Raw genomic sequence first — 22,629 nt, forward strand, 5'->3', positions numbered from 1 at the left:
TCAGCTGTGACCTGGCGATAGCTTGACAGTACGTGTTTGCGATAGGTTATCTCCCGATTACAGCAGCTGCTCAGCATTCAGAAAGACATGGTTGGCGTCGGTGTGAGTGGCATCTTCTTACTTCAGTGCCCTTGATATCTCCAGTATTTGATCAGAAATGGCCTCTTCTTACCACAACAGCACTGGTATTTCCAGTATTGGATCAGATAGACATGGTGGACAGCAGTGTGAGCAGCCTCTTATTAACTCAGCACCCCCAGTATATCTGTTATTAGTTCAGAAATACATGGTGGACAGCAGTATGAGCAGCCTCTTCTTACCACAGTACCACTGGTATATCCAGCATTCAATCAGAATATCACACCTACACATGGCAGGACAGCGATTCCTACTGCACATTCTCACAGGCAACTGTACCATTAAACTTTTTGGGACTGAAAACAGACAAAATCGGCCTATTTAATTAAATGGGGAGGAGGAGGAGGAATGAGTACAGTGAGACAGACAGGGCATGCTGCGACTTTATAGTAAGTATATACCTCGCCCCAGTCCTGGATTCTGTTATATTGCTCTGGACTGCTGTATAATGTCCTCCATGTTGTTGCAGCTTCTGAATATTTGTTTGGAGAATAGGAATCTCTTATGTCGCTATGTACTGTGTTTAGGGGACACTGTAGTTTCCAATCTCTATTCTCTAGCTCAGAGACAACTGAATATTAAAGAGAACGTGCAGAGTTAAAACAGGTTAAAATGCCATTTGCCAGACATATAGTGGACAAGAAATAGTGTTATCCCTCCTGTGCATACAATAATGAATTCTGACTTCATTCTTTCCCATATAATCAAAGGGAGTTATGGGAACCTGAATGTTCTCAATTTAGACTGCTATCACTACAGCTTGTCTTCAGGAAATCTAAACCTTTATTAGGTTTGAAGGTGGCTTTCAGGTGCTTATATTGACAACATGAATGAACATGTACAACATCAAGTTTTATGTAAAGTTTGTGTAACTTGGATTTCTATAACTATTGTGAATAGTGTGACTCAGCAAATGACCTTACTTACCACAGGTTCCCTGAGGACATCAGTTTGTCTGTTAACTAATGGGCTGTGCTTGAAAGACAGATCTATGTGTAGGAGATGTGTTAAAGCACACATGTCAAACTCTGGCCTGTGAGCCAAATCTGGCCTGCAGGGTGATTATATTTGGCTCGCGACACCAGAACAGCCACCCTTATGTGGGGCTCATTATTCTGCATTGGAGGACTGTGTGGGGCCCATTATCCTATATACTTGTTGGCCCTCGACTTTGTCCCAAGTTTTTCATTTTAGCCCTCTGTGTGCTTTAACACAGGGATGTCAAAAGAACAGTGGAATGACTGAGTACAATATGCAAAATGAATCCTCGCAAGTCTTGTAAAACTGCCTCACATACATAATGTATGGCAGAAAGGAACAGAAACTGTTACTCGTGCATTATATGAATATATAAATTATTCATATTAAGTACAAAATTCACAATTGACTATACCATTAAAACCATTGCAAAGAGTTTTGTTATCTATAGTTTGCGTTCTTTGTTATTGTTGCTTTTTACATCTAGGGTCATCAAGCAGTCGGTACCCTAACCAAGTGACACCTAAAAAGAGTGGACCTAAGAATGGGCAACTGAAGGCTCGGGATGATGAGTGCTTTGGAGATGACCTAGAGGAAATTCCAGATACAGATTTTGACTTTGAAGGAAATCTTGCTCTCTTTGACAAAGCAGCAGTCTTTGAAGCGATAGATACTCATGAGAGAAAGGGTGGAGGCACTGGTGGAGGTTCCAAGACTCGTGGAACCCCAAATGAAAGACCCCCAACATACAGACATGATGAAAATATACTTGAATCTGAGCCAATCGTATATAGGAGAATTATCGTACCACAACCAGGTGGTAAGGAATACTGCACGGGTAAGAAAAGAGGGCCTGTTTCTCTAATCACATCTGTGTCAACTCTGATTTTGACCTCAATTTTGGCTATCTGAAATCCTAGCGACTGCAGCAGGTGCCCAGCTGTCAGTCTTCAGGATATCCCATACATGTCTAACGGATGTGGCTGGGATCCACATTTGCTTCCATAACATGAGTACCACAATCCCCAATTGCTATGCATGTGAAGCCCTCTCCATTCACTACTATGAAAGTTCTGATTTCAGTAAAAACTTGCTCCAATAGCCATGCAAGTTGGCAAAATAGCTCTTTAGTCTTTGCTGATGACACAAAACTTTGTAGGATCATAAAAACTGAGCTTGATAGTGTAATATTACAAATGAATCTGGATAAGATATCTGCATGGGCAAAACACTTGGCAGATTAAGTTTAATGTTAATAAATGTAGAGTAATGCACCTAGGCTGGAGTATTCATATTAATGCATATACAGTACATTACATGGAAATATACTCGAGATTACAGAACAGGAGGAGGACTGGGGTATTTTGATTACAAGTAAGCTGAGCAGCAGTACTCCATGTCAAGCAGCAGCTGCAAAAGCAAACAAGATTTTAGGGTAATTTTAAGAGCAAATCCCATTACCCATCTATAAATCACTGGTAAGGCTATATCTTCAATATGGGATCCACATTTTAACCCCTTCACGACATATGACAAACACTTGCGTCATATGTTCTGTCCTTGCCTTTGATGCAGGCTTGGCTTGCATCTTTCCCTGCAGATGATGGCTGATTTATTCAGCCATTATCTTCCTCTAACAGACACGGGTGGAGCGGCATTTAACAGGCACCGGCAGGGGGATGTATCATTCCATTTTCCCATCAGCCTTCCCATGATGATGGGGTGCCATGACAGCTGGGAGTCTGCTGAATACCCCCGGCTCTGTCATTACGATATACCTGTGAGAGCAGTGTTGCGTATTGTACAAGCGATCCGATGAACACATATATTCAAGTACTATTACATACGGTAAAAAGTGAGGAAAAAATGTCTTAAAAATGACAAAGAAATACAAAAGTTCAAATCGCCACCCCTTTTGCCCCATTAAAAAACAAATAAATACACATTTGCTATCACCGCGTTCAGAAAAGTTTTCTCTATCAAAATATGAAATTAAATCGGTAAACTTTGTAACGAGAAAAGAAATTTAAACTCCAAAATTAAGGTTTTTAGTCGCTGCAACATTGCGATAAGAGGCAGTCAAAACATTGTATCTACTCCAAAATGGTGTTGGTAAAAACGTCTGCTCATGGTGCAAAAAATAAGCGCTGACATAGCCCAATATCCCGAAAAATTGAACGCCAGATTACTTGCCTGAAACCTGTAATAGTTTCAGTCACCTCTGTGTGTCTATATAGAGTGCCAGCTGTAACCACGCCCCCAGCACTGACTAACAGCCAGCCCAAATGTTGAGCAGCTGTCGGTCAGGGCCAGGGGTGCTGTTTACAGCCACCACGCTCCATACATAGAGCAGTGACTGAACCCACACCGGCGTCACCCCTACGGCTGAACACCAAACAACGATGGGAGGAATAAAGTTCATTTTCAACTGGCAGCGGGGTCTAAGTGTCTTAAGGGATCTTATCTACAGGTTAATGGCGTCTTTTCACGTGACATGTTCCCTTTTAGGCTATGTGCCCACGATGCAGAAATGAAGCAGAAAATTTCTGCAGCATTTCTGCATCTCCCTGGCAGAAAAAAACGCATGCAGATTGTGCATGCGTTTTTCCTGCAGAATACATGCGGATCCACATGCGGGTTCACATGCGTTTCCGCATGCAGATTGACAAGCACTTTCCAGGCGATAGCATCACTTGGAAAGTGCTTGACAACTAGGTCACACTATATAAATCCATGCAACCGGCATGGATTTATACAGTGTGAACCGTAAAAATAAAACAAATAAAGCTATACTCACCCCCGATGCCCCGGCGTGGCTGCAGCGCTGCTTCCTGGCTGGTTCCCGGCTGCCGGCATATCGCGAGACAGAGCGGTGAAGGGCCTGCGGTCACATGACTGTGACGTCACCGAAGGTCCTTCAGCGCTGCTGGCATTCAGAGAGAAGACGCCGGACAGGTGAGTATAAACTTTATTTGTTATTTTATTCTTTTTTTACAGGTACAATGGTACCCAGGTCTGGATGAGAGTCTCCTCTCCTCCAGAACTGGGTACCATCCGCACATAGAGACGCATAGAAGCCGCTTGTACAAATGTACAGTCGCGGTTTCTATGCGTCTCAATGCAAGTCAATGGCGGGAGTTCCGCTGCGCTTCCGCAAAATTAAATGACATGCTGCGGATTTTTGTACGTAGCATAAACGCTGCGGAAAAATCCGCAGCATGTGCATAGAACTTGCGGAATCCCATTGGGGACCATGGGGTGCGGATATACTTGCGTTTTTCAAGCGTTTACGCTGCGGAAATTCCGCAGCATATACGCTTGAAAAATGCTACGTGGGCACACAGCCTCAAAAGCAAAGCTGCTAGGTGGTTGATGCAATCTAATCTAAGGTATAAAAAGGTTATGTGCAATCAATGTTATTTTTAGACAGTACTGCTCTAAAACCTGCCAGGAGGGAAAAACTGCTAGCTAAATGGTCAAAAGAATGAGCATATGCATTTCTAAGTAAAAACGACAGTTTGTTTTTTTTAGCGTCTTTTTAATCGTTTCAGGTTTTCAAATACGACAAGCGATTTTAAAGAAATAAGCAGGCCATTGTTTTGTTTTGATATAGACATTTTCTGCTCTGAAGGGGCTCTAAAATTTAAATTTACAATAGGAAGTCTCAAAAGAAGCCTAGAATATGGCTTTTTGCCAGCTTTTTAGCTTCAAAAATTGCTATCTATTTCTTCATTGTTGAGTTTAAAAAATGTCAGGAAACTCTGCAAGATTACAAGACGCTAGAGAAAAGCAGCACTTCCTGAAGCATCTTCGTCTTGAAAAACTCGGCAGGTTCGACAGCCTGAAAAATAACTTTGTGTGCACATACCTTTTAAAAGAGAGAGAGAAGTGGCATCCTGCCTGAGTAAATACACCTAGGAGAGTTTGTTTGAATGTTGTGTACCCCACCCACACAGGATGATTGACAACCCTCTCTGTACACACACTCTTTTAGCCCGCCCCCCCTCCTCCGCTTAATACATCCTGATGATTCCTGTACAGGAAAAAACAGTACTGGAGAGGTGCTTGTCCGCGTGACATCCGTTTGGCATACAAATGAAATCAGTATGTCCGTGTAAAACATCCATGTGCTGTCTGTGACATGTACCGACTCCTGGGAAAAGCTTTACAGTTCGTGCTGATCCCAGGTGCCGGCTGCTGAAGGCAGCTTTCATCATTGTCCCCTGCTTGTGCTGAGATCAGCGTGAGCAGTAGACAATGATGGGAGTTATATTCAGCATCCGCTGTGTAAAATGAAGAATGAAATAAAATGGCTTGGGCTCCTGACTGTTATTCCTAACCAGCAGAGAGATCTGTCCGCTGGGGGCTGATATTACTAGGCAGGGAAGCGGCCATTAGCCATAAATGTTCCCTGGCTATTAATAACCAGGGAACATTTTTTTGGCTAAGGGCCCTTTCCCTGGCTAGTAATATCAGCCCACAGCGGGTGGTTTTTCCCTCTGCCTGGTATGAATAATCGACAGGAGCACACGCAGTTTTATTTAATTTCCTTCATTTGCACACCATGTATTCAGCACCTGCTGAATACAACTCCCATCATTGTCTCCTTCTCGCGCTGATCTCAGCGGGAGCAGCCGACAATGATAAGAGCTGCCTTCAGGCATCGGAGAACAGCACAAACTGTACCGCTGATTTCCAGTTGCCGGTATGTGTCACGCTGATGGTACAGGGATAAAAAAAAACTGACATGTCTGCAGGTTTTACACACGGTCCATGTGAAAAACCTAACGTGCTCACACACATTGAATTTGCGGTCCTTTAAAAAACAGACCGCATACAGACCTACAAAACAGACATGTGAAGAGGGCCTTACAGAGAGAACTGCCAGTTGTTCTATGTGGACTGGTTATGTAGGACTCTTACTATCTCCCCCAGGAGTCCTGTCTGGACTTACTCAGCTTTTTATTTATAAATCCTGCTTCCAATCACACAAACTTGTTTATCACAAAGCTTACCTCCAATCCATTTATTTTTTTTTCGTCAGGGCAGCAGAAATCCCTTTATAACTTATTTGGGCTATCTAAACTTAACTTTTGGCCTGGTTTCTTCCCATGCCTTCCATTTCTCACTTGCTGCCCCTTTGTTATATGGGAAAATTTATTGTTGTAATGTCAATTTTAACCTGACACGTGCACAAGTAAGAGGTTATCTTTCATTCCATAAGGAAAGCATTGCCAAAGATGTGTTGCAAGCACTGATCATCTAATCATGAGGCAAACACCTCTTAACTGTCATCTTGTTGGGTAACCTGGTAATGGGATTGCTAGAAGATACCTAAGATATTCTTAAAATATTTGTCCAAGTGAATTGCAAGTTTTAATGGTGTTGATTTACATAATAAGCAATATATCTAATGAGAAAGAAACCATATTCTAAGATGTTCCTGCAATGGCAAGAACCCACACTAATCACACTATATAGAAATACAGTAGAAAGATTACAATAAATGGCCAACAATAAAGCAAAGAAAATGGTATTCTGCATTAATTCTTGCTCTGAACTTGCAGCTCCTATGGAAGCCCGCATTGGGCTCTATGTATAATGAAGCCATTTTACGTCGGGGTGCACAAACCCTGGAGCCTTTATCAATGTGCTCCATTGTATTTCTGGCCATAGGTCGTTTGAACTTTTCTTCTGCAGTATAATAAATCTGTATCATTGTGGAACTTTTCATTCCATGGAAATGTTCATATGTGACATAGCTGAACACGTTGGAGCTCGGTGCTGTGTACATCTACATGTATGCTGTTGCACAGACTGCACTTTGGACTGCCTTCAAGAAGCACGGTATAGTCACGTAGTAGCATTACGTGATACAGCATGCATTGGAGCATGTAACGTGGTATGTGTGAGGCCATAGGGTTTATTCACATGACCTTATACCGGCTGTATTTTACAGTCCATGGTACAATTGCAACTCCCAGACTAAGCGCTGGTCTTCTGACCCAAGCTAACAGTGTTATATCTGCCTATGAGGCAGTTAGTTCAGGTCAGGAGACCCGCAGTTGGGCTGGGAATTGTGAAAGTAAAAAGTGTGAATAAGCCCTAATTCTGGTTTCATCTAAATGTTCTGAAGCCATGTGATTGTTACAGACAGAAATGGGTTACTGGGTATTGTATGTATTACAAGTGACCCTTGCTCCTTCCCACAGTGTGAATGATTGCGTTGCATGTGTTGCGTGTTAAGAGTGCTGCTCAATCAGTATCTGCCCAGCTTCACTACCAGCTGTAAAATCTCATAGTAAAACTTTTCAAACAGCCCCCAGCCCCCTCCTCCTTTCAGGGCCTCTTTAATTACTTGGCTTCCTGAGCAGCCAAGCCTCCCCCCAGCTTCCTATCCACAGCATGCCCCATTGTGCCTGAGGTTCAGCTTGTTTAGAAGAACATATAGCGCTTTGCCAAGCTCCCCCATATTTTACTTCATATTTTATGTTTAACTTCACCTTCCAGCTTTCTTGCCTCCCCGAGGAGCGCCTGCTCCTCTCTTTACCCCACTGTAAAGTTTATATTACATCCCTTATTACTTCTGCTGTGGTTTGACTAGCATTGCCTTGCGTGTGTGCGTGAGGCAGGAGGCGTTCCTTCTTCACTCGCACATATGTCATCCAGTAATTAAAAATCTAAACATTAGCTTTAGATTCTCCCTCATTGCGTGACAGGACTTTCTCCTTCACCCTCTCTGTCCTCGATTAGGTTGTGTGCGATGGTTCACCTTGGCAAAAGTTAAGGAGTTAAATACATTGCCTGCCAGTTCCTGAAAGCTACCTTCCTGTCTAGTGTGAGCAATGCCAGCAGGATAGTGTTGTATGGCACGCAAAGTGTCAGGAATGTGGGCATCGGTTATTAGGTGTAATTACATCATGTTTATCTTGTTTGCAATCCTTAATCATAATTACCCTTTCCAACACCATATCTAGAACTACAACACATGTCTCTGTATCCAGCATCTCACGACAGGGACCTAATAGTCATGGAGAGTAAAAATCACTTTAACAAGAATGAAATGTCCAGGAGTATTGATAAAGGAGTACGGGTAAATCTAACCTCCGAAAAACACTGCGACATGTACTTTACAGCCAATTTGCAATTTGTAAATTGATACTGTCCATGCAGTTTTTCAGGTAAATTTCAGTTTCATCTCCAAAGCTGCACAGAACTAATCAGTTTGAAGAGTATTTAAACTGCATGTCGGTGTGGATTTCAGCAGCATCACACTCACACATGGGGTTAAAATATATTTCTGTAAATTTTCAGTCACTGCTTTGTCTTTTGTAGCTTAGATGACTATGTATTAGAAATGCCAAGGTGCATAGATGGAGTGAAGCTAGGTCTGTTAAATGTGATTCGAGCTTTTTGCATGAACAAATAAACATGAGTACGTATTGATTACATCCTTTTATATGGTACAGGAAAGTATGGCATCATATATGGGGTAATGCCTAAATACATCCCATTAATTTTGATGACAGAAGTAGAGGACACCAACGTGGTTAGCTTATTGGGTTGTGAGAACACAATACGTGGTAAAGCACTCTCTTAAGGCAATTTTACACAGGATAATCATTGGACCGAGAGCGGATTGTATCCCTAGGACAAATGTTGTCTGAAGCACATATCTCCACATAAACAGATGAATTCTGGTTGATATAGTTTAGACCAGATGAGGACTGTGCGATCCTATTAAAGGGAAGCTGTCACTTGATGCATACTACCCAAAACCATGGGCAATTACTTCGGTCAGCTACCTGGCGCAATGAAGTGAAAAGCCAGCCGGGTCGGCGCTGGACTAGGCTTTCCTCTGCCAATGGTCCCCACACAAATTCTTCTATTTATATTTCCCCTGAAATGTCAGTGTGTTTCAGAGAAGCATATACCTGGCTGCAATCGTGCAGCCATGCTCTGATTTATGCTGCCTGTGGTTTGAGCAATATGAACCAAGTGACAAATACCCTGTAGTGATTGTTCATCCCCATATAATTTGTATTAGTCCATGTAAAATGTTTTTTAAATGAGCTTAAGGTCCCTTGTATTCTGAGACACTGTTTTCAAAATTGGAAGAACTATTAGCAGATTGAGCTAATACACAACTGCAACTGCACATGTGTGAATGGGTTAAACCTAGAGGTTTGGCTGTGCTAGGTAACACAGTAGATGAATGAGGCCTCATATGAATGGAGGGTATGTTGCGTGTGACTATTGAACAGCTGGGGAAAGCAGGTGCAGCTGGAGTAACCTGTCTGACAACACATTATTATTTATTTATTTTTTTGCTTGCATTTACCTTGTCAAGGAAGTCAATATTTGGTCAGATTTTATATGTTGTGCACATAAGCTGATATTGGGATCCAAATTTTCAAAGGTGCCATAGTATAGCAAAAGTACAGAGATGTAACAAGGTGGCATATAGCATAAACAGTAAGTGGAGTTCAAGGGGTTGGCCACATTCCCTTGTTATTGCATCTTTCCTTACTGAGTAGCACTTCTTTATGGTTGGAAGAGGCTGATGGACAAGTCTTGTCACCTGCTCCTCCATCAGCAGCCTTTTAATGGACAGAAGTGCTGGTCAGTTTGTAAGAAGAAGCACTAACAAAGTGGATGACCTCTTAAACTCTTGTTATGGTAAATTTATTGAGAAGGTTTGCAAACCGTGATGGGTAGAAAGATAGTGATGAAAAAAAACAAGTACACCCTCTATTAATTCCATGGCTTTAAGTATCACGACAACAAAAAAATCTGGCATTTAAAACGTAGTAAACCCAACATCAGATGAACAACACATGACAAATTACACATTTAACAAACTAATCCAAAATGCCTGAGCAGTGTTTGAAAAAATTAAACACTGATAGGAATTAATAGGGTTAAGACGCTGTCAGGTGCTGCTAATGTAATGTCATTGAAATATTGGTCATCAGCAAGTTTTGACCACCTCTAAAAAATCTGAAGTTATAGCTGTTTGCTTTTCTAGAGCATTTCCAGTGTGTCTTTAAAACAGTGCCAAAGAGGTAAGTAATCAGCAATGATCTTTGAGAAACAAATGTTGCTGTCCAGCAATCCGGGAAACGTTTTGAGGCCAATTCTGAACATGTGTTGATTAATAATTCTACAGTGAAAAAGATTATTCCCAAGAAGAAAACTTTCCAGATAGACTATCGACAAAGTGGCTGTTCAAGCAAATGTTCCTCAAGATCAAACCGTGCAATGCTCGAACAAATTGCAAAACGCCCAAGAGCTTAGGCTCAGACTCTAAAGGCCTTAGTTAGCATGTAAAATGTTCATGACCGTACAATTAAATAAAGACTGAACAAGTATGGTTTGCTTGGAAGGGTTACCAAGAGAAAGTCTTCTTTCCAAAATTAACATGGTAGCACAGCAAAAGTTTGCAAACTTAAACAAGTCGCAAAGAAAGAGGGGTCAGAATTCCTCCCGAACAACGTGAGAAACTGATGATCATACCAAAAAAGCACCATTTTAGTGTATATATGTGTGTGTGTATATATATATATATATATATATATATATATATATATATATATATATATATATATATATATATATATATATATATATATATATATATATATATATATAATTTATATAATTTGTGAGAAAGGACTTAGTATAACCTGTGTATTATTCAGTTAATCCTCTGCTCTTTCTGGGATTTTCATTCCAGCGTGCGGTTGTATCAGTGACTGACAGCTTTCATTGTATAGATGAACATCCAGAGATAGCCGTCAGTCACTGATCGGATCACCCACTGGACCAAAAATCTTAGAAAGCACAGAGGTTTAAAATGAGATAGATAGATATAGATATATATATATATATATATATCTCATTTTAAACCTCTGTGCTTTCTAAGATTTTTGGTCCAGTGGGTGATCCGATCAGTGACTGACGGCTATCTCTGGATGTTCATCTATACAATGAAAGCTGTCAGTCACTGATACAACCGCACGCTGGAATGAAAATCCCAGAAAGAGCAGAGGATTAACTGAATAATACACAGGTTATACTGAGTCCTTTCTCACAAAATTATATATTCCTCTGCTCTGTAACATGGTGCCTGCAGATTGGACTGCATTTTAAGTGTCCGGTTCCCTTTAATTCAGAAGGTGCACTCAATGTGTCACACTATGTCTTCTACATTTTGGCCTAGGTTTTTTTTCTTCTTAAATAATGACAGTGTAATTTGTCATTCTTTTTTTCTTTTCTTCTATTTACCGTACTTAATTTCAAGACCTTCTAAGGACCAGACATTTATAATAATAATAATATTATTCCATAGACTTAAAAGATGGTGTATTTAGTTTTTCCCATGATTGTATATAAGCTAATTATATGCTCTAGTGATATTCAGTAACCATGGTTCCAGGATTCGCTTAACACTGTATGTGATCTTTAAAGTTGCTCAACATATATTGTAATGGATATGGTTGCTTTTTGGTGTTTGTGCTACCTTTACCCTCTTTCATCTTGGTAATTGATAAATAGTGCTGGTTCGTAAGGGCAGAGGGCAGAAGGGGGGAAGCTTTGGCTCCTGGTCAGTTCCATGAACATAACGTGACAAGCAAAGCTGCTTGTGCCAGAAGTCGCCAGCTGCCTCTATCTGAGGTGAGAGGCTTGGCTGCTTGCCTTAGCCTTTGTGCCAATTCCTAATCACAGCTGCCAGGCTTTCGTGCAGTAGAACAACAGACTCTGCTCCCCATGGGACACGGGTGGCACCCATAGTCAAGTTAGTCTGCAGTGTATTGCACGCAACTGTGAATTGTGTGAATAAACACATTGCCATATCTTTCCTTATCAGAATGCAGGAGAGCTAGGCCCTTTGCCCCTTTAGTTTATATACATCATTTAAGTATTACAATCAGAGCTTATTACGTAAGAGTTCAGTTTTAAACAACTCATAGCCATATTAAATTCACAGCAGAACACAGATCAGAAGTTGAACGTTAAGACCTTTTTCAATTTCATTTGAAAAAAAAAAACTCATTTAGAAATTGATGGCGGCAACACTTCTCAAAGTTGAGACCGGGTCAACTAAAGGTTGGAAAATTAAGTGATACTAATGAATTGATAAAAAGCACATGGAGGGTCAATCTTCAACTAAGTCAGTTGACTGCCTCTCTAACAAACTCCTTTTTATACACAGAGTTTCTCAAGAACAAAATTCGGCAGAGGTTCACCAATCTGAACAATTTCAGAAAAATGTTCCGTAATGTAAAATTGCAAACACTTTGAATATCCCACCAACTATAGTACATAATATCAAAAATGCTGGAGAAAGCCATGTGCACAAGAGACCAGGCCGACTATCAATATTGGATGCTTGTGATCAATGGGTCCTCAGTCGGCAGTGCATTAAAGAAAGGGCATTAATTGGTCGTGAACATAACTCATGGACTAGGGAATACTTTCAGAAATTATTGAATGTGAAGACAGTTCGCCGTGCAGTCCAGAAATACAAATAAGTCATCTATCCACACAATTCTGAACGCTGCTGTTCTCTGTGCCAAAGCTCCTCTGACCACAGACCCGGTTTCCATTTTGCCTCAACCCATTTTAAAGGAATCAAAATTTGAAATTCTTTATGCAAACCACGGACGCTGTGTCCTGTGGGCTCAAGAAGGGAGGGAACATCCAGCTTATCAGCACACAGTTCAAAGCCTACATCTCTGATGGCATGGGCTTTCATTAGTGCCTATGGGGAGTGCATTTTGAAAATCTAGCTCGGCATTGAGTGCCTTTGATTTAGATGCAGGCTTTAGAGCTACATGTACTTTCATCCAGACAACGTCTATTTCAGAGAAGGTCTTGTGATGGATGCAAAGATATACAACAGCTTGGCATCACAGATTAAGAGTTAAGATGAACTGGCCGCCAGCAGTCTAGACCTTTCACCATTAGAAACATTTGGCACATTATGAAATGAAGAAAGATAGACCCAGGACTGTTAAGTAGCAAGAATCCTACATTAGACAAGAATGGACCAACATTCCTCTCCAAACTCCAGCAATTGGTCTCCTCACAAGTTAAGACTGTTGTAAAAAGAGGAGGGGATGCTACACAATGGTACACATGGCCCTGTCACAACTTTTTTTTGAGGTGTTGCTACCATCTACACTAATACATTTTTCCTTTTCTGATACATGTTGTATGTTCTATTGAGATTAAAATATGGCTGAGAGATTTCCAAATCCTTGCATTCTTGTTTACATTTTACACAGCATCCCATCTTTTTATGGAATTGGGGTTGTACATTTTTGTTTCTTGTCCAATGTTTTAAAAGTGCAAAAAAGATACATGGGATATGTTGGGGATTGTATCTTGCTATCATTAAGTTGAGCTACAAAGGATAGGTGAATCTACGCTAAACATGTCTTTCTTACATGGCTACATCCAAATGGGCTTGTTTTGGTGGGAATTATCTGGATTTCTACAAGCCCAGGTCAGATGAATGTGTGGCTTTTCTTAAACTTTCCCCTTAGGTTTGCTTTCTTTTTTCTCAAACTCTTCTTTATTCTCCAGATTCAGGTCTGGTGGTACCCAGCATTTCATATGGATTGCACAAGAAGCTCTTAAGCGTGGCTGAGAAGCATGGTCTATCAGTTGAGAAACGGTTGGAAATGTCAGGAGTTTGTGCCAGTCAGATGGCACTGACGCTACTTGGTGGTCCAAACAGGTGAGCTGAAAAGAATGACTTGGCATATGAACGAATGTTTAACGTTTCTGTTAACAGATCTGGCAAATGTGATTTAAAGATCTGGAAACTCTTAAAGTATTACATTTTGCTTTTTGTTGTCTGAGATGAAACAGTTATTTAGGATAGAAAAAAATGCTAATTATGAGTATTTAGGTAACAAAAAACAAGGTATTTATTAGGTCAAGAGTAGGATAATGTTTCTTAGAGCAGGACTATAGTTAAGGGGTTGCCATGAGGCAAAAAAAGTAGGTGTCAGGGGAAATCAGGCCATCCCTCCAATGCCTGCGATTTTTTTTTTAAAGGCGCTCTCTAGACCATGAGATTTTTTGTTTTTGATTTATATTCTCCTCCTTTCTTCCAAAACACTTAGATTCAGTAAGACTATTACAAGAACTAATACAGCCCCCCCTCCTCCCCTAGTTCAGCCTACCCCACCTAACCTTCAGCCTTTTCCCCCACTTTGACACTTTGTCCCCCCTCAGTCTGTGTTGGGAAATTCCCTTGCGTTAAACCCTTCGACCATTGAATGCACTTTATCTGCTTCTCATGTCATAAGATTTTGCCCAATTTAAAACTACAATCTAAGGCCAGCATAAGGTATAAGATACAATTTGGGTGAACTAGTTTATCTATATGCAGTGTATATACTGACTGCTCACAGGCACGAGGTGAAAACAAGTTGAATAAAACCATGAGTGTCTAACTGCATCATTATTAGAGTTGCCAAGCCAATGTCTAGTCTTAAAACTGGGAACTCGGCCACCAGGCGTGCAAGATAAGAAGAGGAATGAAGCCAGTTATACAACCAGGCCTCTATTTCCCACTGTTAAAGTGATACAAGTCTGTTAGGAATGTTCTTCTCACACGCGATGCCGATCTTCTGCCCTCCTCTCTTCCTGCTCTCACACCACACCAGTAATACCAGTTTTACGCAGGGTACTAGAGTACAAACCAATTTAGCAAGGTCCTGCTTAGCAAGCCTTGCGTGTGTATAAACAGGCACAAATAAATTACTAGGTGTGGGTTGGTCTTCAAAGTGTGAATAAACCGGATATCATTACTTCTGCATGAAACACACCGACATCTATTGGGACTTAACATCCAATGCTTTTTTATTGCCTTGTAACATAATCTGTAAATCATTTTACTAATAAAATATCCCATCATCATGTGCTATGTAGTAATTTGTATATACTATATAGCGGTGTCATTTAGACTGATAATATATACATTCGTTATCTCTGTTTTTGCTTTTTATTGTTAGTGAGAATATTCCTTCTGCATAAGGAAATTAGATTGTAGGGACTAAAGCTGACTTTACATACGGCGATTTGTAAATATTGTGTTGAAATTATAGTCTTGGTCAGATTGTACATGGGCTGGGACCACCCCAAGTGTAGTCAAGTGGTTTTCAGGCCCACCCTGTGAGTGACTGAATTAACTCATAGCGATTCTTAAACAGGACAAAACAAAAAGTGATAGTAGTTGAAACTCGAAGACTTTTGTCAAATACATGTGATTACCCAATCACCAGTCTGGGGCTGCCCATCGTGTGTGCTGACAATCAAAGTGCCAGGGAGTGATTACAGCAGCCGCCCACAATGAGTGGTGACTGTAACCATTTTGTACCTGCCCCTATAACTGAAAGCAAGTGGCTCCTAGGAGGATATAAGCTCATATCCTCCTGGTAGCCTGTTTTTAGTAATGCGGCCAGGCAGCATTTTTAACACTATATTTACTTCACCTCTAGAGAATCCAGTGAGCAACGCCCCTTTGCTACATGCCAGGGCAACAAAGTACAAAATAAAAAGGCCCATATCTCTGATACCATATGGCGGGTTTTAAAAAAACTAACTTTGAATACTTGGGAGTAGGGGGAATAAAGTAAGAGCAAAAACTGGCCACTTTTGACTTGGTCACACAACCTCTTAAATAAGAGTGGGGATTCTTGCATTAGTGATTTTACTACGAGGGTCCGTCAATAAGTAATGCCTCCTATTTTTTTTCTCCTTTTAATTGGCAAGAAATTCAAATGCAATTACATAGGTTGAAAACCACAACATTAACGATTAATTTGTCACTTTTCAATATAATCTCCATCCATTTCCACAGTCTTGGTCTACCGTTTAACAAGGGCATGTATTCCAGCATGGTAAAAAGCATTCTTGGGACCCACCGTGCACAAACTTTTCATCACACTGCCTTTACTGAGGCAGATAATGGCACACAATTCATCTGCAGTCACCCGGCGGTCACCACGAATGATGTCATTGACTCGCTGAATGTTGCTTGGAGTCACTGCGGTTACTGGCCTGCCACTCTGCATTTTGTCAGCCAACGGCGATGGCCCTTCAGCTGTGTTACAGCGACGAACCCATCGTCTAACAGTACGGACATCCACTGTTGCATCACCGTACACATTTTTCAGTCTCTCATGAATTCGAATGGGCGTTTCACCTTCTGCATGCAAGAGTTCAATCACAGAACGTTGTCTAATACGAACATTGATGTCAGCCATTTTGCAAACAGATACAGTCCGGCCACCTGTTGGTGCAGGAAGTTGCAATTGCTGTGGATTGGAGAAGAAGGTTTGAGGAATTGTACCAAATTCGAATATTTAACATAACTGCCTTATTTAAGGAGAAAAAAAATAGGAGGCATTACTTATTGACTGACCCTCATAAATATGTTATTGTCAAAAGTAACAAAATTCAGGCCTGAACTTCTGGGTTGTGGGATCCCACAACAACTAAAATAATCCCATACTAAAATAATTTGGTTTCATAAATATGCACACCCTTAAACTACTACTTTGTTGAAGTCTCCTCTGAAATTATGGCAACATTCATCCCTTTGGGTAGGAGTATTATCAGCATGGCACATCTACAATTGGCAATCTTTGCCCACTCCAAATCTGTCTCGTAAAGCTGACAAATAGTGAAAAAATGTAATTTGAGTAGTTATTGTTAATATAGAAGTATATTGCCCTGTTTATTAATTTGTTTCTGTAATCTATTTATAGGCTTAATCCTAAAAATGTTCACCAACGACCTATTGTTGCCGTTCTGTGTGGACCACACATCAAAGGGGCTCAGGGAATAAGCTGCGGTCGGCACTTGGCCAATCATGATGTAGATATTCTCCTTTTTCTACCAAATTTTGTGAAGATGTTGGAGCCGGTTACCAACGAGATAAATCTGTTTTGTCGAACAGAGGGCAAGCAGGTGTCAAATGTAAAAGGTCAGTGCTTGAATTGGATAATGAGACATTGGGTCATCCGATGGTATTTGAATAGTACTCTTTTTTTTTTTTTTTTTTTGGTGAATGCCTGTCAAACGCTTACTTATAGAAGCACTCTCACAAAACTAATGCCAAAACCTGTGTAAGTGCGGTAATATACTCACCGATTGCCATATTCCCCAGCGCTGCTCCAGTCCTCGTCCTGGTCACATGACGACTGTTCCGACTTGCCAAATCACACCCGGGTTTGCGTGTGAGCCAGAAGATCCATAATGCATAGACTGCTTCTTCCTTACTTATTCCTGGTTTCCCCTCCTAATAAATATTTCCCTTTATCCACATGTTCCTTAACTTCCCTTTCCCCCTTTTCCTTCTCTTTTATAATTTTATAAAAATGATTAAAACACAAAATGCAGAGACTGGCTGCGGGTCTTCTGAACTGGATTCTGCAGCATATATGCATCTCATACCACGAAACACCGATTTTTGAACCTGCGCTTACCCATAGTCAGATTTGCTGTTAATTTCCACAATTTAAAGTTCTAATCAGCAGCTGTGTGCCCATAGCCAAATACTTAGTACCACTACTGAAGCCGTGAGCCCTTTTCTACTGCTTAGCCAAGAGTTGCCCTCTCAGATTTTTAATTGCCCAGTAAAGTAACACAATTGCACCAGTGAGCTCCCAAAAATCATCTCTCCTCTGACTGACAATTTCTTAGTTTTTTTAGCTTGTCTATGCCTGAATACAGATTTAGACTTGGTAAGAATATATTGATTGGTTTAATACAGTTTGCATTAAAGCATCCAAAACCCCTCAAAGCAAGTAGTTGGTATGTTATATATGTAATAGCTGACGGTCAGATATGGAAAACAATTTGTTTGCATGTTTCCTTAGGCATAATCTAGGACCCTGTAACATTTGCATCATGGTCTTCATTTACGAGGCAACAATGATCTGTTGGTGCCCAAAGAACCCAATTGGCTCGGGCTCCGAGAAGGCGTTCATCATTTTTAAAAGTAGTACAGTATGATAACCTATTCCAAACAGATGTGAACAGGATCTAAGATTTGGCAAACTTAATTGCGCCTTCTCTACTTTGTAATCTGACCGAAAGCCCTTTTTTCAAGGGGTGTAGTGTATAAGAACTTCAATGAATAGACTGCAGTTTTGTGAGTGTTCTACAGCTGCTTTTATAGATAATGTATATGTGGTTGTTTTTTTTTGTTTTTTGTTTTTTTTTTAAAGGGCTTTATTTGTCCATTTTTAAACGCAATCAAAAAAAGGTTTGCATCATGGAGTCAAACTCTGGCAATATGGATGACACATGATAAAAAAAGTGTCCAATTTGCATGGATGTAAAAATACACAGATGTATGAATGTAGCCCCAGGTTAAAAGGATAAGTCTGCTGAATTGGATAGCATACAATGACTCTTCAAAGTTCTGTAAAGCAAAATAGCACGATCATGTGTCTTCACATATCATATATGTATAAGGTATACTTAGCCAGACCATTAAAAGAAAAGCAGATTGGTGACAGCCTTTATGTGCCTTAATGGAGAAAAAACTGCAGGCGTTGCCAAATTAAAAAAAACACAAAACATTTTATGGGTACATTGGTCAGAGCCACAAGCAGAAGGTGTAATTATGTTTAAGTGGAGCAGAAGAAATCTCAGCATTCTGTTATGCATCTCTCAATGCAATACTGCCATCTCGTGGCTTTCTATGAAGAATGCAAAGCATTACCAAATCTTATCCTTCATTTTAAGCTTTTTTTTTTTTGTACATTTGGGGACCCAACAAAGTTTACATCTTGAAATATGATGTGTTACCTTACATACTGTAATGTATTATATGTATTCTGGCAGAAATATATTAAATTTAGCTATTCTATCTGTTTCAGATCTTCCAGATTGTCCTGTAGACCTGGTTATTAATTGTCTGGACTGCCATGAAAATGCCTTTCTACGAGACCAACCATGGTACAGAGCAGCTGTGGACTGGGCCAATCAGAACCGAGCCCCAGTGCTTAGCATTGACCCTCCAGTGGCTGACCAGGAGCAGGGTATCCATGCCAAGTGGTCACTACAGTTGGGTCTCCCATTAGCCCTCGGGGAGCAGGCTGGGAGAGTTTACCTGTGTGACATTGGCATTCCTCAAAAGGTTTTCAGAGAAGTTGGAATCAGCTATCATTCACCTTTTGGCTGCAAGTTTGTCATTCCTCTGCACTCCATGTAGGCATAATCCGAGCATCAAGTGCTTAATAATGCCGCACAACCTTCAAGACTGTGCCTTAATATGGGCACAAGACTACCATTGCTGTCCATTTCTACCACAGTGGTAAATTTCTGGCCACAATCAAAGGTTATTGAGGAAACAAAAATGTTTTTTTCTTTTTTTTTCGGATCCTCACATACCAGCCATGAAAACAATGCCAGAAGTGTTCTTCCTATAAAAAAAAAAATTTAAGGAAGTTTTTTTTATTTGTTTTACTTTTTAAGTTAATACTGTCTAAAACAGTTTTTGTATTCACATTGTTTGTGCAACACAATCCTGTTACCGTGTAGCATTACCAGCTGTTCATTGCCATGTTATCACTTGACTCATGTGATATGTACCAAATGAAGCACTTGGTGTTCTGTGTATATATGGTGTGTTTTTTTTTCTTAATTGTTGGATGGCAAGTTTAGCAGAGCTCAGTTCACCATCATATCATTTATCACAAGAGGAGCCATGTTCACATGTGGAAGACTTGCTTTTATTTCTACAACAGAAATTCCGTCCATAAACCTGAATTGGGTTGTTTCTGTAGTCAGTACATGGCTTTCTGAATTTCCTATTCAGATGAATGGGATGGCCACAGAAATCTAGATATTTAGCTATTAATTAGATACCTGATATTACGAACGCTATCAATTCTTTCAAGTATTACTTAACCCCTTTACCCCCGAGGGTAGTTTGCACGTTAATGACCGGGCCAATTTTTACAATTCTGACCACTGTCACTTTATGAGGTAATTACTCTGGAACGCTTCAACGGATCCCCCTGATACTGAGATTTTTTTCGTGACATATTGTACTTCATGATAGTGGTAAAATTTCTTCGATATCACTTGCGTTTATTTGTGGAAAAAAATGGAAATTTGGGGAAAAATTAGCAATTTTCAAAATTTTAATTTTTATGCCCTTAAATCAGAGAGATATGTCACACAAAATAATTAATAAATAACATTTCCCACATGTCTACTTTACATCAGCACAATTTTGGAACCAAATTTTTTTTTTTTATTAGGGAGCTATAAGGGTTAAAGATGACCAGTGATTTCTCATTTTTCCAACAAAATTTACAAAACCATTTTTTTTAGGGACCACATCACATTTGAAGTCACTTTGAGGGGTCTTTATGACAGAAAATACCCAAAAGTGACACCATTCTAAAAACTGCACCCCTCAAGATGCTCAAAACCACATACAAGAAGTTTATTAACCCTTCAGGTGCTTTTTGGAATGTGGAAGAAAAAAATGAACATTTAACTTTTTTCACAAAAATGTTACTTTAGACCCAATTTTTTTTTATTTTCGCAGGGGTAACAGGAAAAAATAAACACCAAAATTTGTTGTGCAGATACCCCATACGTGGAGAAAAATCACTGTTTGGGCGCACGGCAGAGTTCGGAAGGGAAGGAGCGCCATTTGACTTTGATTGTAAAATTTGCTTGAATATTTAGCGGACGCCATGTTGCATTTGGGGAGCCCCTGATGTGCCTAAACAGTGGAAACCCCCCCACAAGTGACACCAGTTTGGAAAGTAGACCCCTCAGGGAACTTATCTAGATGTGTGGTGAGCACCCTGAACCCCCAAGTGCTTTGCAGAAGTTTATAACATGGAGCCCAGAAAATAAAAAAATCTAACTTTTTCCACAAAAATGATGTTTTAGCCCCAATTTTTATTTTCACAAGGGTAAGAGGAGAAAATGGACCCAAAACCTGTTGTGCAATTTCTCCTGAGTACGCCAATACCCCATATGTTGGGACAATACAGTGTTTGGGCGCATGGCAGAGTTCAGAAGGGAAGGAGCATTGTGTGACTTTTTGAACGCAAAATTGGCTGGAATTGAGAGCGGACGCCATGTTGCGTTTGGAGAGCCCCTGATGTGCCTAAATAGGGGAATCCCCCCCACAAGTGACCCCATTTTGGAAACTACACCCCTTAAGGATTTTATCAAGGGGTATAGTGAACATTTTGAACCCAGAGGTACGACACAGACTTTGATAACATTAGGTCATCATATTGAATAAGTTGTCATTAGTCTTGAGTGCAAGTGCTCGCTACTTGAATTTGCATCTGATACACTGGTATGCACCATGTATCACGTGTGCTTGAGTGACATGCTCGAGTACCCGTTCGCATGTTTCATGGTTATTAGACATCCAGAAAAAACATGCGGGGATCGCTCGTGCATGGCAGGCAATCCCCGTGAGTTTTTTTTGGCCATGATGCATATGGGGCGGAGACTCTAGCATGTCACTTGAGCACCCGCGATACTCAGTGCATACCCGAGCACCCGATGCAAACTCAAGTAGCGAGCACTTGCGCTCAACACTAGTCGCCGTATCGGCATCTTTTTTTTTTTTTTTTTTTTTTTACTTTTGAAAAAAATCCCTAGCCCTAACCCAACCCTAACCCTAGAGTTTATTTTTTACGCCATTCCTCGTGCGGTATAAGTGATTAGACTACTTTATTCTTCTGGTCGGTGCAATTACAGTGATGCCAGAATCATATGGGGTTTTTATGATTGACAGCTGTCACACACTAAAAGACGCCTTTTTTTTTTTTGCAAAATCTAGTTTTTGCATCGCCATATTTTGAGAGCTATAATTTTTCCATATTTTGGCAGACAGTCATTTGACGGCTTGTTTTTTTGCGGGATGACTTGACGTTTTTATTGGTGCCATTTTCAGGCACTTGACATTTTTTGATCGCTTTCTATTCCGATTTTTGGGAGGCAGAATAAACAAAAACCAGCAATTCCAGAATTGTTTTTTTTTTTTTTTTTTTTTTTTTTTTTTTATGCTGTTCCGCTTGTGGTAAAATTGATAAGGCAGCTTTATTCTTTGGGTCAGTATGTTTACAGCGGTACCACATTTATATCGTTTTTCTATGTTTTTGCGCTTTTAAACAATAAAAGCTATTTTATAGAAAAAATATTTTTTTGCATCGCCTTATTCTGAGAGCTATAGCTTTTTTATTTTTCGGCAGATGGAGCTGTATGGCGGCTTGTATTTTGCGGGACAAGATGCTGTTTTCAGCGGTATCATTTTTATTTATATTTGTCTTTTTGATCGCGTGTTATTCCATTTTTTGTTTGGCAGTATAATGATAAAGCATTGTTTTTTGCTTTCGTTTTTTTTTTTTTTTTTTACCATGTTCATTAAAGGGGTTAACTAGTGGGACAGTTTTATAGGTCAGGTCGTTCCGGACGCAGCGATACCAAATGTGTACTTTT

The 22,629-nt window shown here is 40.2% G+C and overlaps 1 protein-coding gene across 2 annotated transcripts in view; it reads left to right on the forward strand.

Moving 5' to 3' along the window:
* Nucleotides 1–20,974, forward strand: part of EDC3 (enhancer of mRNA decapping 3) — a 44,278-nt gene extending 23,304 nt beyond the window's left edge. Inside the window, exons 4-7 of one of the 2 annotated variants that reach the window (XM_073650792.1) lie at nt 1,604–1,954; nt 13,708–13,861; nt 16,905–17,122; nt 19,026–20,974. In XM_073650792.1, coding sequence (XP_073506893.1) covers nt 1,604–1,954; nt 13,708–13,861; nt 16,905–17,122; nt 19,026–19,360 — 1,058 coding nt within the window. In that variant the 3' untranslated portion in view covers nt 19,361–20,974. The remainder of the gene's footprint in view (nt 1–1,603; nt 1,955–13,707; nt 13,862–16,904; nt 17,123–19,025) is intronic. The other variant, XM_073650791.1, reaches the window with a different exon arrangement.
* The last annotated feature ends 1,655 nt before the right edge of the window (nt 20,975–22,629 follow it).

This window comes from Phyllobates terribilis, unplaced genomic scaffold (assembly GCF_046119375.1).
Source record: "Phyllobates terribilis strain yellow unplaced genomic scaffold, ASM4611937v1 Scaffold_11__3_contigs__length_659146591, whole genome shotgun sequence".
NCBI classification, from domain to species: domain Eukaryota; kingdom Metazoa; phylum Chordata; class Amphibia; order Anura; family Dendrobatidae; genus Phyllobates; species Phyllobates terribilis.